The sequence below is a fragment of the Rhinopithecus bieti genome, unplaced genomic scaffold, assembly GCF_001698545.2.
Source record: "Rhinopithecus bieti isolate Rb0 unplaced genomic scaffold, ASM169854v2 scaffold_61117, whole genome shotgun sequence".
Lineage (NCBI taxonomy): Eukaryota > Metazoa > Chordata > Mammalia > Primates > Cercopithecidae > Rhinopithecus > Rhinopithecus bieti.
Genome location: NW_016824934.1, coordinates 1,468,050 through 1,487,499, shown reverse-complemented (window position 1 = coordinate 1,487,499; position 19,450 = coordinate 1,468,050). Strand labels below are relative to the sequence as shown.

General features: G+C 37.0%; 1 protein-coding gene across 2 annotated transcripts in view; it reads right to left on the bottom strand.

Annotated features, from left to right (window-relative positions):
• CAMKMT (calmodulin-lysine N-methyltransferase) overlaps positions 1-19,450 on the bottom strand; it is a 422,283-nt gene that overhangs the window by 379,918 nt on the left and 22,915 nt on the right. For both annotated transcript variants that reach the window (XM_017862708.1, XM_017862709.1), the window contains exon 3: positions 12,324-12,388. In XM_017862708.1, coding sequence (XP_017718197.1) covers positions 12,324-12,388 — 65 coding nt within the window. The remainder of the gene's footprint in view (positions 1-12,323; positions 12,389-19,450) is intronic.

The following is a 19,450-nucleotide window of genomic DNA, read 5'->3' as shown; positions in this document are numbered from 1 at the left end:
TTTTTTGTGTGTGTGTGTGTGTGAGGTGGAGTCTCGCTCTGTCGCCCAGGCTGGAGTGCAGTGGCCGGATCTCAGATCACTGCAAGCTCCGCCTCCCGGGTTCATGCCATTCTCCCGCCTCAGCCTCCTGAGTACCTGGGACTACAGGCGCCCGCCACCTCGCCCGGCTAGTTTTTCGTATTTTTTTTAAGTAGAGATGGGGTTTCACCGTGTTAGCCAGGATAGTCTTGATCTCCTGACCTCGTGATCCGCCCGTCTTGGCCTCCCAAAGTGCTGGGATTACAGGCTTGAGCCACCGCGCCCAGCCTCATTTAAATAGCTTTAATAAATAAAATGACTAATGAGAACTGGCTCATCTTAAGTAGATAACTAAATATACAAAGTTTAACATCTTTTTTTTTTTTTTTTTTTCTTTTGAGACGGAGTCTCGCTCTGTCGCCCAGGCTGGAGTGCAGTGACCGGATCTTGGCTCACTGCAAGCTCCGCCTCCCGGGTTTACGCCATTCTCCTGCCTCAGCCTCCCCAGTAGCTGGGACTACAGGCGCCCGCCACCTTGCCCGGCTAGTTTTTTTTTTTTTTGTATTTTTTAGTAGAGACGGGGTTTCACTGGGTTAGCCAGGATGGTCTCGATCTCCTGATCTTGTGATCCGCCCGTCTCGGCCTCCCAAAGTGCTGGGATTACAGGCTTGAGCCACCGCGCCCGGCCCAAAGTTTAACATCTTAAAAGCTTCCAAATATACAATATGCATCAGAGGCTGCAAATTTGAATGTGCTTGGGTAGAGTGGTGAGTGCCAAGGCAAAATAAAGACCCTGCTCATTCCAGATAATAATTATCATGTAAGCTTAGACTCAGGCCACTAGATCATTTTTTTTTCTCTAAAAGAAACTGAAAATCGACATTTTATGTGAATATTTCTGACTTTTAAATCCTGGTTGTGATTTTTTAAAAATTATTGTATTACCTAAATAAAATATGTATGTGTTTTAAACTCAGTTTCTATTAGCTTATAGGGCTTGTGGTATATGTCATCTAAAATTGAAACTTAGATTTACCTCTCCGTTATATAGAATATATTAATATATCAAATATAAATACACTTGTGTAGAATGAACAGATTTGTTTGGGTATGACTTGGGATTCAAATGAATCAATGCATACTTACTGAATACCACTCGGGTCAGGCTTTGTGAAAGGTATTATGCTGGGAAAAGGGGTATAAATGAATATAAATAATTAAGCTTCGAATCTTTCTCTTTCCTTGTCTTCTAAACATACACATATAATTTATCATCCAAATCAGAGCACTTTTGGTAGTGAAAGTAGGCATTGTTAATAATTATGATAAGAACAACTGCGACCATGTCAGGCAAACAAGGCTGTATAGTCACCCTAACTAAAAGAACTTGGTCTGTTTCTGTCTCTTCTTCCTCCAGTCTGCATACCCCAGGCTCACCTCCTGCAAGAAAAATCCTACCTTGACAGACTTCTTCCTCAGTTCTATCATGACAAAATCAGAAGGAAAGGGGATAAAATGGAAGACAAGAATTTTCTTATGATGGATACAAGAGTTAGAATTGTTTTCTTAGTATTTTTTTTCTTGATTATTTTGTATTTAAGAGGAGGAGAACCAGCAGCAATGTGAGATGGCAGTAGATGAGAGAGGGAAAAAGGAAATGGCAACAAATCTGTGGGAAATAAAATAAAGATCAAAGAGGGCAATAAGAATCAATGCCCCCTCCCCCAACAAATTTCTTGTTATACTAATTTCTCTGTTAAAGAAATTCAGAGGCCGGGCACGGTGGCTCAAGCCTGTAATCCCAGCACTTTGGGAGGCCGAGGCGGGCGGATCACAAGGTCAGGAGATCGAGACCATCCTGGCTAACACGGTGAAACCCTGTCTCTACTAAAAAATACAAAAAACTAGCCAGGTGAGGTGGCGGGCGCCTGTAGTCCCAGCTACTCGGGAGGCTGAGGCAAGAGAATGGCGTGAACCTGGGAGGCGGAGCTTGCAGCGAGTTGAGATCTGGCCACTGCACTCCAGCTTGGGTGACAGAGTAAGACTCCGTCTCAAAAAAAAAAAAAGAAAAAAGAAAAAAAAAGAAATTCAGAGGATAGGCACAAGCAGAGAAGAACTTGCGGTTTTCATCCCACACGTATCATTTCTTACTTGCATCTAATGGCAGTCCAGTCAATCCCCACTAAATTCTGATTAAGTTGCCAAATATTAAAATAAAAACAAAGTCCAGGATTAACCAAAATATTATTTGTCTGTGTTTGACTATCACACAATTAAAAACAATACTTTTTTGTAGAAAGTCAATCAGAAATTAAGTGATACAGAAGTCTGATCTTCAACACCCTGGAAGGGCAAAGGCTTAAGACAAACTATGAATTTACCATCCACAGCAAAGACTACACCTGATCCAGCATACTAGGACAAGCATTTTGTGAGCATGTGGCACATCTATAATTACATAAAACATGCACCTTTTCAATCTCATACACACAGAATGATTGGAAAGTTCTCCTTATTCCTTCCTGCAAACTGTTCCCACCTCCCAGAATATAATGAAAATATTCAGGCCGGGCGCGGTGGCTCAAGCCTGTAATCCCAGCACTTTGGGAGGCCGAGACGGGCGGATCATGAGGTCAGGAGATCGAAACCATCCTGGCTAATACGGTGAAACCCCGTCTCTACTAAAAAATACAAAAAACTAGCCGGGCAATGAGGCGGGCGCCTGTAGTCCCAGCTACTCGGGAGGCTGAGACAGGAGAATGGCGGGAACCCGGGAGGCGGAGTTTGCAGTGAGCTGAGAGCCGGCCACTGCACTCCAGCCTGGGCGGCAGAGCAAGATTCCGTCTCAAAAAAAAAAAAAAAGAAAAAGAAAAAGAAAATATTCAGACTCAGGGCTGAGTGGAGAGTAAAAGTTCAGAGAAGAGAATATGTTTTTAACATGGAGTATATACACACAAACACTAAATTCATTCAATCATCAAATATTTTGTTCTTATCAAGCATTGACAAGAGTAGTGCAATATACGCAGTTCCTATAAATGTCCAAATATAACAATTCTCCGTGGAAAGGCTACCCACAATCCAAACAACTTGGTTAAAATCAAGAATATCCTTTTAGTTGAGCTCTTTGTGTGATTTACGTTTATGTAAGCACTTTTAAAATATATAGCCATAAGTTTGAGACGTACCTTAGAGAAGGGGTTATGTTAAAACATAATTTGTTATTACCATTGCATTACCATTACAAAAATCAGCACTTCTCAAAGAAAAAGAAAAAAAGAAAAGAAAAAAGAAAGAAACTGAAGTAAAACAAAGTCCGCATTTGGTTTAAGACTATTAAAAGAAAAATGCATTCTTTCTCCCCTCTCCACCCTCCCCAAATCCCTACTCCATTAGATTGTCAACTACCTTGCAGAAACCCTGGAGAGCCCATTTTTCCTTGACCTTTAATCAGTCTCCTCTGAGACACAATCTGCTGCACGGAATTCCATTTACCAAAGTTATTTTCTAGCCCTTCAAGTTACCACTTTCAGTTTCAATTCCTATCACAAACTTTTAAATTTCATTTCTCTCCATTTTGGAGAAATGTAGCCTTTAAGAAATAAAGTAGAATAGTTAAATTCCTGTGCCACCACCTACTAAATCTTTCAGCAAATTACCTTGTTCTGGATATCAGTTTCCTCACCCCTTGGAAAGTCGTTAAGATTATTAAACGGGACAGTACTTACAAAGTTCCTGACAAATACTGCAAAGGATGCAAAAGTAATGGTAGCTATTTAAAAGACAGACAAAGGAAAACTACTCAGTATTTTGCTTAGGGGAAAATAAAAGACTTTGTTGGCATATTTTGTGCTAAAACTTGGAAGTGCCTATATTAGGAACATCCCTTTAGATATTTAAAGGAGGGAGAAACTAGCAGGTTTATGACAAAGACATGGACTGCCTCTCTCTATTATTGCACTGATGAAGGCATATGAATCTACAAAGGATTATAGGGTTTATTTCAGTCATTTCCCACGATAGCACCAAGTTCTACTGTCAAAGAACCATTCCAATTCTGCGGTTTCTTATTTCAAATAGAAATTTTAAAATACATTAAAAGAGACTTCTTGTTCCTTCTCTGATAATTGATAACAAATGTGTAGGGCTCTGTTTATGAATTAGGGGCATGCTTACCCAATTTTGAGCCAAAACAAAAAACTGTCCTGACAAGTGTGGAACTAAGAAGTTGGAGGCACATGGCTAGGGAAACTACCATCTAGCAACCAAAGCCGACCTCCAGAAATTCTAACACAGACTAAGAATCAAAGACTACATGTACATTATGATGCTAAAGAGGGACTAAGAATCCAGTGCCGTGCTGCATAACATCAGCACTCCACTGGCTTTCAGGTCCACTATAATCCCAGGGCTGCTGACCATTACCCATGTGTTCTAACCACATAATGCATTGATGACCTTATGTATTTACTTTCTAACACAACTTATACATGTTCTAGGCCCAAAGCTCAATATTCTGCCACTGACTGACTTTAACCTCTTTGTACTTTCCCAACCTAAAAAAGGGCTAAAGTGATTTGATCCCTGATTTCTTATCTCATACGTGTAATGGGGGACTAATAACATTAACATCTAACATGCTGTGAGCGCCTTCAAGAAAAGTATTATTTTAAAACAAAATATTGTATACTTTTTCTTTTTTTTTTTTTTTGAGATGGAGTCTCGCTCTGTCACCCAGGCCGAAGAGCAGTGGTGCAATCTCAGCTCACTGCAACCTCCGCCTTCTGGGTTCAAGTGATTCTCCTGCCTCAGCCACCCGAGTAGCTGGGACTACAGGTACATGCCACCATGCCCAGCTAATTTTTGTTATTTTTAGTAGGAATAGGGTTTCACCATGTCGGCCAGGAGGGTCTCGATCTCCTGACCTTGTGTTCCGCCCACCTTGGCCTCCCAAAGTGCTGGGATTGCAGGCATGAGCCACTGTGCCCAGTCAATATTGTATACTTTTTCACTAGTAAAACGAATTGCTCCTTTTTTTCACAATGCTGTCCTAAGCAATTTGAGATTTTATCATAGCTTTCAGTCAAAAAAAAAAAAATACTCAGTTTGGAAATTAAAGAGCAGTTTTTCAAATGAAAATAGCATTATTTTTTTCCAGTTATAAAAGGAATATATGCCAATCCCTCCCAGGTTCAAGCGATTCTCTCTGCCTCAGCCTTCCCAGTAGCTGGGATTACAGGCACCTGCCACCACGCCCGGCTAATTTTTGTAATTTTTAGTAGAGACAGGGTTTCGCCATGGTTTTTTCTTTGTTTGTTTTTTGACACATTGTAATTTGCAATTCCAGCTACTCAGGAGGCCGAGGCAGGAGAATTGCTTGAACCCGGGAGGCAATTGCTTGAACCCAGGAGGCAGAGGTTGCAGTAAGCTGAGATCATGCCACTGCACTCCAGCCTGGGCAACAAGGCGAGACAATGTGTCAAAAAACAAACAAACAAAAAACCATGGCGAAACCCCATCTCTACTAAAAATTACAAAAATTAGCCGGGCGTGGTGGCAGGTGCCTATAATCCCAGCTACTGGGAAGGCTGAGGCAGACAGAATCGCTTGAACCTGGGAGCGACTGGCATGTATTCCTTTTATAACTGGAAAAAAATAATGCTATTTTCATTTGAAAAACTACTCTTTAACTTCCAAACTGAGTACAAAGCCTGGCTAATTTTTGCATTTTTCGTAGAGACGGGGTTTCACTATGTTGGCCAGGCTGGTTTCGAACTCCTGGCCTCAAGTGGTCCACCCACCTTGGCTTCCCAAAGTTCTGGGATTACAGGTGTGAGCCACTGCGCCCCTCCTGGTTTAATTTTTTTTTTCTTTTTTTAGAAGGGGAATTATTTGTTGAAAGATATGGATATTTAAAATTATGAAAGATACAATCAGACTGCCTCTGGAAAAGCAGAATTATTTTACCTCCCCCCCACCAATAGTGTATGAGAATACCCAGTTCCCTACAATGTACTGGTTACTGCTTAACTTCTTTCATCTTCACCAACCTGATAAGCAAAAATTATCTCACTTTTAAAATTCACTCCCTCAATTCCTAGTAAAATAACCACTTGATGTACTTATAGAACATTGCTATTTCTTTTGTGAAATACCTCTTCTTAATTTTTTGGCTATGTTTTTCTCTATCTTACAGGTTTTCAGACTGACTGTTTGTTATAGATTTGTGACAGCTCTTTACAAAATAAAGAAAATACATCTTCATGTGAATATATGTCATAAATAATAATTGCCAGTGTGTAATTTGTATTTTAACTTTTTTGATGCTGTGTTTTGAATAAAGGGGCTTTAAATCTTAATTTAGTCAATCTATTAATCTTTACATTCATGGTGTTTGACTCACACCTAGAAGGACCTTCTTGATTTCAATATATTAAAATTATTCATCTGAAATATCTAAGAGTGTTATGATTTTTAATTAAATACTTAACCCATATTAAATTTATTTTGGCATATAGTATATAGGAGGGAGTCAGCTTTATTAGTTTCCTAAATTCCTAGGCAATAGTCCCAATACTATTTATTGAAGAATCCATCCTTTCCTCTCTTACTGAAATTGTATCTTCATCATACGTTAAGTCACATATATTTAGGTCTTTGTGAACCTTTATTCTAAACCATTGATTTGTATGTGTATTTCTGCAATAATGCCACACTATTTTAATTATGTAGCTTTACACTGTTTTCACATAACAAAATAATGTACGATATTAAAGCAGAATGGCACACATCAAAAACATCTTCTATCTTGTATTATTTTCCGATAACAAAGGTACTGAAAAAACTCAAGAATGAGACAGATGATATTATTACTAACCATAAAAAATACAAATATTATTTACAGTTTACTTTGTACTTTCACATTATCTAATATTATGTTCACCTCACTATAAAGTAGTTATTGTTTCCTATTCAATTTTACATAAGGAGTTAAAACTTGTACAAAGACTTGTCTACAATTACATAGCTAATAACCAGCAGAGCTAAAACCTGAACTTCATACCCCATGTACCTTCCATAACCACTCTAAATTAAAAACAGAGCAATGACCCATAAAAACCCAACTTTTTCATTTTTTAATCAAACTACTTTACTGTGTACATGTATATATCTGTATATAAATATAGATATACAATGCATATATGTATAGATATATAATGCATATGTATACACATATACTACATAGGTGCATTATATATCTGCATATGTACATGTATACACATATACTACATATATGTATATATGCATATGTATATACATATACTACATATATGCATTATATATCTACATATACATATATACATACATATGCACTACATATACAGACATCTTTATTTGAATAAGAATAATATTCGAAAATTCAAGCTGACACTCTTGAAGCTTTGATAATTTCACCAACATTCCAAACCCTAACTTTATAACGTAACAACAATGAAACAGAAATATAGACCATATTTCCAAATAAACTATTAACTTTGGTTTCCTAAATACAAGTAAAAAGTGAAAACATATCATTTTTTTCCTCTAGAAAACCAGAAAATAAATATTTGATTTTCTTTTTTTACAGAAAAAGTCTTGCTATATTGCCCAGGCTTGCCTCAAATTCTTGGGCTCAAGCAATCATCCAGCCTTAGCCTTCTGAGTAGCTGCGACTACAGGAACATACCACCACACCTGGCTTTTATTTTAATGAGTCTCTCTTTCAATGATAACTGATACTACCCAAAAAGAGATCAGTTTTAGATACATCACAAACAGACAAACAGATCCTGCTATCAGACGACTAGGAAGCAAAGTCTATAGCTGTGTGCATTAAAAATCCTGGTCAGGCCAGGCACAGTGGCTCATGCCTGTAATCCCAGCAGTTTGGGAGGCTGTGGCGGGTAAATCACCTGAGGTCAGGAGTTGGAGACCAGCCTGGCCAACGTGGTGAAACTCCGTCTCTACGAAAAACACAAAAATTAGCTGGACATGGTGGCAGGCACCTGTAATCCCAGCTACTTGGGAGGCTGAGGCAGGAGAATCACTTGAACCTGGGAGGCAGAGGTTGCAGTAAGCCGCGAATGCACCATTGCACTCCAGCCTGGGGGACAAGAGCAAAATTCCATTTCAAAAAAAAAAAAATCCGGTCAGTCTTAGAATTCACTGAGGAAAAAAAAAAAAATCACCATTGTCACATGTGGAGTATATATGGCAGAGGGTCTACAAATGCCTCCAGGAGATAAAGCGACACCAACTACCACAGGGTCCTGCCATGGAGCTCAACCAGGAAAAAAAAAATTTTTCAAAGAATAGTAGAGAAATTTTACCAATACATCCCCCAGACTTAAGCTGCAACATTTGCCAGGAATCCTGTTTCACAATGATAATTATTGAAATGATATAACTACTGACCTCCTATCCTTTATAGGATTATATACATTATATTGTACATAGTTTATAATAAATTATATGAAGTACCAACACTTCTGTTCATACTACTAAATGAAGGATGATGTGCTAAAAATGTTCAAATGAATCTATTACAGACCCAAGCACAAGATGAGATGTTATAAACAACAAATAGTTATATTAGATACTGTGATATCCAAATTTGGATCAAGTAAGCACTGTGGAGAATTACATTTGTAAAAATTCCTTTCAGTAGTGGAAAGAAATGACTTTGGAGAAAAGGAAAATGATTTTGAAGAGACAGCATGGCGTGGCTTCTTTGACTAGAGGTCAGAGGACTAGCTTGAAAGGAGCCCGTCCTCAAAGAAAAAGCAGAAGCAAGAAATCTGCTACAAATGCTTATAGAGCACTCCCTTGTTATCCAAGGTATCCCAGCGACATATCAAAGAAAACACAAAAGCAGCCAGTACCTCATCTGAGGTGAAAGATGTCATCCTCTACTTTTCCCTAGGTAGCTTGCCAGCATGTCTTTCCAGGCACAATGAATCAATAGTAGATACAACTTCCTGACCAAGAAGCTTTGATATCTCAAAAGAAAGCAGGTTCTCAAATAGTAGAAACCAAAGAATGAAACATACATACCTATTCCTAGTTAAAGATAAGCACTTTCAAAATGGTTTGTTTTCCACCATAGTAAATATAAATACATAAAAAGAAGGTTGGGGTCATATATCACACAGCAATAAATCAATACGCAGAAGTGATTCATTCTGTACAAGATTCCTCTTAATTTCTTCCCACAACATTTGAAGAAATTCAAGCAATGAAAAGTTACCTCAAAAATAGAAAACACTTTGCAATTCATACATTTACAATCACAAAACTTCTAAACAAAAAAAGTAAGTACAAAAAATTATCTTTTCTAATAGGAAATAAGCTATCTAGAGGTTTCATTTATTTTCCAAAATTCAAGAGATTTTTCCACGTCTTTTCACTTAGAGCATAAACCAATTCAGAAGGTAAGACTGATATTTTCATCTTTGAAAATTTACAATGAATACAACCATTCCCTGATTTTCAAAATGAATTTAAAATTGAAATTAATGGTTCTACTAAACCATGACCATACCGTTTTTACTTTATCTACACATATCAGGCTTTTGTGACTAGAAAATGTTTTAATTAAGCTGTTTTTTCTATTACTAAGAAGCATTATTAACCTAGAAACAAATTCCTAAAATAAATAGATAATTCCATCTATTGGTTCTCTCATCTATTAGAAACTTTTTTCCTCATTCTAATTGTCCTTTAATGTACTACCATGGTGATGATTTCCAAACTGATACTCTTGTATGGAACTTTGGCTCTCTATCAAAAGTACTTCTTTATTTAAAGCTAGAAGTAGAAAAATTAAACTGTTATTTTAAAAAATTAAACTAAAAAATCAGCCAGGAAAAATCTATTTTTTTGTATTCTTGAATTACTGAATACATTAGATTATAAATAAATCAAATAGAAATATTTAGACACATCTTCATATGTCGACATGGTAAAAGCTTAGGGTTATTATTTAAGATATTTATCCTAATTATATTGGGCTATGACAAAGAATTATGATTGTGGCGCCCTCTGCTGGGTTTTCTAGTCACAAACTCAATATCACTATTGGCATAATAAAATCAAATTTTGAGGCATCAAGTGAAAATCACTTTTCAGTCCATGGTTACTTTACGTCCAAGATTATGTAAAAGTCATAATCAATATTTACTTTATTGGAACAGGACTTTACAAATTTATAATTAAATGAAACATTTATATAGATTTTCTGTTAAAATAAAAGTAAACATAAAAGTACACAAAACAACATATTTTAATAGGTCTTATTTTGTTACCAGTTCTATCATTTAACAATATATTCAGGTTTTAAGACAATATTTATAATGAGGCATTTTAATAAACAGCTATTTTGCTAATTTTATCTAATTTTTCTGCCTTGTTAGTTCAATTAAAATAGTATAAAACAGAATAACCCTAATAATATTATCTTCTTTATTAGAAAAAAAACAGAAGAGGTTATATAGGTACTCATCGCCACTAATAATTAATAGCTTCCATTTATTGAATATCAACTCTGAGCCATGCAGTATGTTATGTACTTTCTTTATAATATAGCCAGTCCTAAGAGATGAAAACAGTTGAGGTTCATAGAGATGACACAAATTGCTGAAGATGAATTTCAAAGCCAAAAGTTAAATGCAGGTGGGTATCATTCCAAAGTCTTAAACTTTTCTACCAAACAACAGACAACAATAAAAAAACACCCTCAATATGCAACCTTTCCGTTTGTTCATGCAACAACAACACGGGGTATGGAACAAGTTGACGGGAAAAAATGTTAGAGAAGGATAAGACAGTTATTCATGCCTAAAATAATAATCGATGCCTTTAGGAAATTATTTTTATCTTACATAATGCTACCAGCTAGGGGCCCTATTTCATACTGAGTCAACCGGGAACAATACTTGACTTTTACATTACTGAATCAAAAATTCCACATTTAACATTCTAGAATCATTTTCTGAAATTACGTATGTGTAAGCCTGACTTAATGATATTTAACATTACCCCAGAACTAAAAGAGTACGTATCCTCAACCATCACTGGTATGCTTTGCCCAGTCCTTGCCCAGACCTAATAAAAATATGAGATATGCCTAAGTGGGAAAGAATTCACTAAGTGCCAACACAGAGAAACTAAAAGGCATTCTGGTTCAAGTTGGTGTTTGGAAAATTAAAAAAAGAAAGAAAGAAAGAAACTAAAAGGCACATCTGTCACTATCTATGAAAAAGAAAGCTATATTATTTTAGGTATTTAGGATAATTTAAGGACATTTATAGATTCCTTAGTGAATCACAAGTATTTTTCTATAAAATCAAAAGCTTATCATAATGTGGACATAAGAACAAAAGTACTTTTGAGTATTACTGAACATAATTCTACGCAAATCTATTCATTTGATAAAGCTGCATTGTTAAGCCAAAGACACTACCTAAATTCAGACAATAGTTAACTTTTCTGAAATTTTCTTTTGAGAAAAAGAGTATAAGTACTATTTTCACATTTAAAATGGTCATATTTCATTGACAATTCACTATCTTAAGAGAAAAGTCCTATACAAAAAACATAAAAAGTCCATAGCTCCTATGATGGATGCTGTTTAACTCAGTGACATAAAAGTATTCTTGGCTGATTTCTTTCATCACATGAAATTAATTACAAGAATTATAAGAAATATTTAAGTGATTTTCTCAGTGGACAAATCTATCACCACTTAATCAGAACCTTCGATGAAAAGGCAATATATTCTATAATATTGTAATACTGCATCAAACAAAAGCACTCTGGTATTAATATATAGTAGCATCAAGAAAAATACGTTCTAGGTTTATCCTACAGTGAAAGTAAAGAAGCAAGAAATGGCAAAGAAATCACCCAAAACAAAGCAAAGAAAGAAGAAACAGCCCCACTATTGAATTAACTGAGGTCAAAATCTAAACAAAAATAAAAGGGACAGTACTTCAGTGTCCAGTGTCCTTTCTGACCTACATTTTCTCTCTCTCTCTCTCTCTCTCACACACACACACACCTGCAAAGTGTAAAAACTGCAGTATCCCATTTTTGTCGGTGTACCTTATAAAAGGCTTATTTTGCAGCTGAAGACAGTAAAACTTTCTATTATATATATATGCATACATTTAGTGAGTATAATAAATATTAGTGAGAAGAAAACATCAACTATAAATTCACTTTGTAAAACACTAAATATATTTCTATAGAGTAAATGTATAACTTACAAACATTTCCTGTATTGTCAAAGCTGGTAAGGACATCTTCAACATTCAAGGATCCGCTATTATGCCTAGAAAGAAGTAAACCGTTTGCTTTAATGATTCTGAAAAGTTAACATTTTTAGTTTTCAAAAAAGCTGAGACTGAGACTGTATATTATGATACAACCAATAGCAATAAATTATTCCATGCTATATTTTAAGAATATTTTCTGCCCACTAGAGGGAGAAGGAAAAGAAGTAACAGTATGGTCCTCAGAATATTTAACATAAAGCCTTTTTAAATGATAAATCTACATCTTAAAGTACTAACAAATAATATTTACTTGTTGTGTTTTCATTATATAAAGGGAAGTTCTTAACCTTTTAAAGCCAAAAAACCCACACAGTATAGAGAATCTTCAAGTTGAAAAATCATCACCTTCCAGAACCACACTCAACATTACATAAATTTACTCTATAACAGCACAAAAAATTCAGAACTTCAGTCACAAAGAACTAGCCAATCTTCAGGTCTACTGTTCCATCTACAGGCAGTTATGAATGTCAGTGAGCAAAGTTTTTGTATCTTTTACCCACTGATCCGAATTCTAACACCTTTAATTCTAATCCCTCTTCACTTAACTCTTTTAAATATTTGACTTGACATTGATATTTTATTAATACCTATGAAAAATACTCTTTGTTATATACAAATAGACTCAATTGTGCAATAGTTCATAGAGTTTCAGTTTCTCAGGGCAAAAACAAATTAGTGCTAATCCATCTACAATCCCCTACATTCTCTCCCATATAATTTACAGCTGGAGTTCTTTAGAATGTTATAAAAGTTTATAACAACCATTGATAATTCATAAACATTTACTTCAACATTCACTTTGTCATTTACAATTTGTCATAAATGATATATATATAGAATTATGGACTGAAGTGTGCCTCCTACTTCCCCCAAATTCTTATGCTGAAGCCCTAACCCTGATACCTCAAAAGGTGACTATATTTAGAGATAGGACTTTTAAAGGTAATTTAGTTAAAATAGGGTCATTAGGGTGGGCCCTAAAGCAATGTGACTGGTTTCTTTATAAGAAGAGGGGGTATTGGGAATCTCACCCCCATCCCCCACAGCAGCAGCTACAGCAAGACCCAACCAAGGAGAGTCTGACCTCAGTCAGACATGCCTAGCCCTGCCCCTACTTAATGGTCCTTCCCTACCTACCCTGGTAGCTGAAGGCAAAGGGCATATACTCTTGGGAGGTCTAGGGCCCCACCCACCGCCAGTTCCTCTCCATACTACTACAGTTGATGTTCTCTGGAAAGCGCCACCTCCCAGCAGGAGGCCAACCGGCACAAAAACAGAGCATTAACCACCAAAGCTAAGAACCCTCACAGACTCCATTGTACTCCCCTGCCCCGCCACCTCCACCAGAACAGGTGCTGGTATTCACAGCTAAGAGACCCATAGACAGTTCACATCACAAGACTCTGTGCAGACAACCCCCAGTACCAGCCCAGGGCCAGGTAGACTCACTGGGTAGCTAGAACCCAGGAGAGACAACAATCACAGCAGTTCTGCTCATAGGAAGGAAGCCACATCCATAGGAAAAAGGGGAGAGAGTACTACATCAAGGGAACACCCAGCGGGACAAAAGAATCTGAACAACAGCCTTCAGCCCTAGACCTTCCCTCTGACTGAGCCTACCTAAATGAGAAGGAACCAGAAAAACAACCCTGTTAATGTGACTAAACAAGGCTCATTAACACCCCCAAAAAATCACACTAGTTCACCAGCAATGGATCCAGACCAAGAAGAAATCCCTGATTTACCTGAAAAAGAATTCAGGAAGTTAGTTATTAAACTAATCAGGAAGGCACCAGAGAAAGGCAAAGCCCAATGCAAGCAAATCCAAAAGAAAAATATAAGAAGTGAAGGGAGAAATATTCAAGGAAATAGATAGCATAAAAAACAGTCAAAACATCAGGAAACCTCAGACACACTTTTAGAAATGTGAAATGCTCTGGAAAGTCTCAGCAATAGAATTGAACAAGTAGAAGAAAGAAATTCCGAGCTCAAAAACAAGATCTTAGAATTAACCCAATCCAACAAAGACAAACAGAAAAAGAATAAGAAAATATGAACAAAGCCTCCAAGAAGTCTGGGATTATGTTAAACGACCAAACTGAAGAATAATCGGTGTTCCTGAGGAAGAAGCTTGGAAAACATATTTGGGGGAATAATCAAGGAAAATTTCCCCAGTCTTGCTAGAGACTAGACATCCAACTACAAGAAGGTCAAGCTCTGGGAAATTCATCACAAAAGGATCATCACCTAGGCACATTGCCACCAGATTATCCAAAGTTAAGATGGAGGAAAGAATCTTAAGAGCTGTGAGACAAAAGCACCAGGTAACCTATAAAGAAAACCCTATCAGATCAACAGCAGATTTATCAGCAGAAACCCTACAATGCGGAAGGGACTGGGGCCCTATCTTCAGCCTCCTCAAACAAAACAATTATCAGCCAAGAATTTTGTATCCAGTGAAACTAGGCATCATATATGTAGGTATCATATATGAAGGAAATTACAGCCTTTTTCAGACAAATACTGAGAGAATTTGCCATTACCAACCCACCACCACAAGAACTACTAAAAACAGCTCTAAATCTTGAAACAAGTCCTGGAAACACATCCAAGTAGAACCTCTTTAAAGCATAAATCACATAGGACCTATAAAACAAAATACAAGTGAAAAGCAAAACAAAAAAAACCAAAGTACTCAGGCAACAAAGAGTACAATGAATGCAAGGGTACCTCACATTTCAATACGAACAATGAATGTAAACGGCCTAAATGCTCCACTTAAAAGACGCAGAACCCCAAAATAGATAAGAACTCACCAAGGAACTATCTGCTACCTTCAGGAGACTCATCTAACACATAAGGACTCATACTTAACTTAAAGGGGTGGAAAAAGGCATTTCATGCAAATGGATACCAAAAACTAGCAGGGGTGGGTATTCTTATATCAGACAAAACAAACCTTAAAGCAACAGCAGTTAAAAGAGACAAAGAAGGATATTATATAATGGTAAAAGGCCTTGTCCAACAGGAAAATATCACAATCCTAAACATATATGTACCTAACACTGGAGCTCCCAAATTTATAAAACAATTACTAATGCCAAAGAAATGAGATAGACAGCAACACAATAATAGTAGGGGACTTCAGTACTCCACTGATAGCACTAGACAGGTCATCAAGACAGAAAGTCAACAAAGAAACAATAGATTTAAACTATACCTTGGAACAAATGGACTTAACAGATATATACAGAACATTTCGTGCAACAACTGCAGAATAAACATTTTATGCAACAGCACATGGAACTTTCTCCAAGACAGACCATATGATAGGCCATAAAACGAACCTCAATATATTTAAGAAAACTGGAATTATATCAAACGCTCTCTCAGACCACAGTGGAATAAAACTGGAAATCAACTCCAAAAGGGACCTTCAAAACCATGCAAATACATGAAAATTAAATAACCTGCTCCTAAATGAGCACTGGGACAAAAATGAAATCAAGATGAAAATTAAAAAATTATTCAAACTGAGTAACAATAATGACACAACCTATCAAAATCTCTGGGATACAGCAAAGGTGATGCTAAGAGGAAAGTTCATAGCCTTAAACGCCTACATCAAAAAGACTGAAAGAGTACAAACTGACATTCTAAGGTCACACCTCAAGGAACCAGAGAAACAAGAATAAACCAAACCCAAACACAGCAGAAGAAAGAAAATAACCAAGATCAGAGCAGAACTAAGTGAAATTGAAACAACAACTACAAAATACAAAAGACAAATTAAACAAAAAGCTGGTTCTTTGAAAAGATAAATAAAATTGATAGACCATTAGCAAGATTAACCAAGAAAAAAAGAAAATCCAAATAACCTCACTAGGAAACAGGAGATATTGCAACTGACACCACTGAAATAGAAAAGATCATTCAAGGCTACTACATTTATGCACACGAAGTAGAAAACCTAGAAGAGACTGATAAATTCCTAGAAAAATATCACTCTCCTAGCTTAAATCAGGAAAAATTAGATACCCTGAGGCACCCAGCTAGCCCAGTCAGTAAAGCATGAGAATTAGATACCCTGAACAGACCAATAACAAGCAGCGAGATTGAAATGGTAATTTTTAAATTACCAATAAAAAAAAAAGTCCAGGACCAGATGCATTCACAGCAGAATTCTACCAGACATTCAAAGAAGAATTGGTACCAATCCTTTTGACACGATTCCACAAGATAAAGAAAGAAGAAATCGTCCCTAATTCATTCTATGAAGCCAGCATCACTCTAATACCAAAACCAGGGACAGACATAACCAAAAAAGAAAACTACAGACTGATATCCTTGATGAACACAGATGTTAAAATCCTTAACAAAATACCAGTTAACCGAATCCAACAACTTATCAAAAAGATAATCCACCATGATCAAGTGGGTTTCATACCAGGAATGCAGGGATGCCTTAACATATGTAAGTCAATAAATGTGATATACCACATAGACAGAATTAAAAACAAAAATCACATGATCATCTCAATAGATGCAGAAAAAGCATTCGACAAAATTCAGCGTCCCTTTATGATTAAAACTCTCAGCAAAATTGGCATACAAGGGACATTCCTTAATGTAATAAAAGCCATCTATGACAAACCCACAGCCAACATAATACTGAATGGGGAAAAGCTGAAAGCAGTCCCTCTGAGAACAGGAACAAGATAAGGATGCCCACTTTTACCACTCCTCTTCAACATAAGTCCTAGCCAGAGCGACCACAAGAGAAAGAAATAAAGGGCATCCAAATCAGTAAAGAGGAAGTCAAATTGTCAGTGTTTGCTGATGATATGATCATTTACCTTGAAAACCCTAAAGACTCCTCCAGCAAGCTCCTAGAACTGATACAAGAATTCAGCAAAGTTTCCAAATACAAGATTAATGTACACAAATCAGTAGTTCTTCTATACACCAACAGCGACCAAGTGGCGAATCAAATCAAGAACTCAACCCTTTTTACAATAACTGCAAAAAAATAAAAATAAAATACTTAGGAATATACCTAACCAAGGAGTCAAAAGACCTCTATGAGGAAAACTACAAAACACAGCTGAAAGAAATCACAGATGACACAAAAAACTGGAAACACATCCCATGTTCATGGATGGGTAGAATCAATATGGTGAAAATGCCCATACTGCCAAAAGCAATCTACAAATTCAATTCAATCCCCATCAAAATACCACCATCATTCTTCACAGAATTAGAAAAAACAATTCTAAAATTTATATGGAACCAAAAAAGAGCCTGCATAGCCAAAGCAAGACTAAGCAAAAAGAACAAATCTGGAGGCATCACACTACCTGATTTCAAACTATACTATAAAGCCACAGTCACTAAAACTGTGTGGTACTGGTATACAAATAAGCACATAGACCATTGGAACAGAATAGAGAACCCAGAAATAAATCCAAACACTTACAGTCAATTGATCTTTGACAAAGTAAACAAAACATAAAGTAGGGGAAAGGACACCCTTTTCAACAAATGGTGCTGGGATAATTGGCTAGCCATATGCAGAGAATGAAACTGGATCCTCATCTCACCTTATACAAAATCAACTTAGGATGGATTGAGGACTTAAATCTAAGACCTAAAACTATAAAAATTCTAGAAGATAACATTAGAAAAACCCTTCCAGACACTGTCTTAGGCAAGGATTTCATGACCAAGAACCCAAAAGCAACTGCAAAACAAAACAAAACAAACAAACAAACAAAGACAAAGAGCTGAGACCTGTTGCAAAAGCAACAGTCAGCAGAGTAAACAGACAACCCAGAGAGTGGAAGAAAATCTTCACATTCTAAACATCTGACAAAGGCCCAATATTCAGAACCTACAACAAACTCAAACAAATCAGTAAGAAAAAAACAAACAATCCCATCAAAAAGTGGACTAAGGACATGAATGGACAATTCTCAAAAGAAGGTAGACAAATGGCCAACAAATATATGAAAAAATGCTCAACATCACTAGTGATCAGGGAAAAGCAAATCGAAAGCACAATGCGATACCACCTTACTCCTGCAAGAATGGCCATAATCAAAAAGTCAAAAAACAACAGATACTGGCGTGGATGCTGTGATCAGGGAACACCTCTACATTGCTGGTGGGAATGTAAACTGGTACAACCACTATGGAAACAGTGTGGAGATTCCTTAAAGAAGTAAAAGTAGAACTACCATTTGATCCAGCAATCCCACTACTGGGTATCTACCCAGAGGAAAATAAGTCATTATTCGAAAAAGACACTTGCATGTTTATAGCAGCACAATTCACAACTGCAAAGTCATGGAACCAACCCAAATGTCCATCAATCAACGAGTGGATAAAGAAACTGCAGTATAGCCGGGCGTGGTGGCTCAAGCCTGTAATCCCAGCACTTTGGGAGGCTGAGACGGGCAGATCACGAGGTCAGGAGATCGAGACCATCCTGGCTACCACGGTGAAACCCCATCTCTACTAAAAAATACAAAAAACTAGCCAGGAGAGGTGGCCGGCGCCTGTAGTCCCAGCTACTCGGGAGGCTGAGGCAGGAGAATGGCGTGAACCCGGGAGGCGGAGCTTGCAGTGATCTGAGATCCGGCCACTGCACTGCAGCCTGGGCCACAGAGCGAGACTCCGTCTCAAAAAAAAAAAAAAAAAAAAAAAAAACTGCGGTATATATATATATATATACAATGGAATACTATAAAGAGGAATGAATTAGGAGCATTTGCAGTGACCTGGATGGGATTGGAGACTATTATTTTAAATGAAGTAACTCAGGAATGGAAAACCAAACATCATATATTCTCACTGGTATATGGGAGCTAAGCTATGAGGATGCAGAGGCATAAGAATGATACAATGGACTTTGGGGGCTTGCAGGGAAGACTGTGAGGGGGGCGAGGGATAAACAAATATGGTACACTGTATACTGCTCGGCTGATGGGTGAACCAAAATCTCACAAAACACCACAAAAGAACTTATTCATGTAACCAAATACCACCTGTATCCC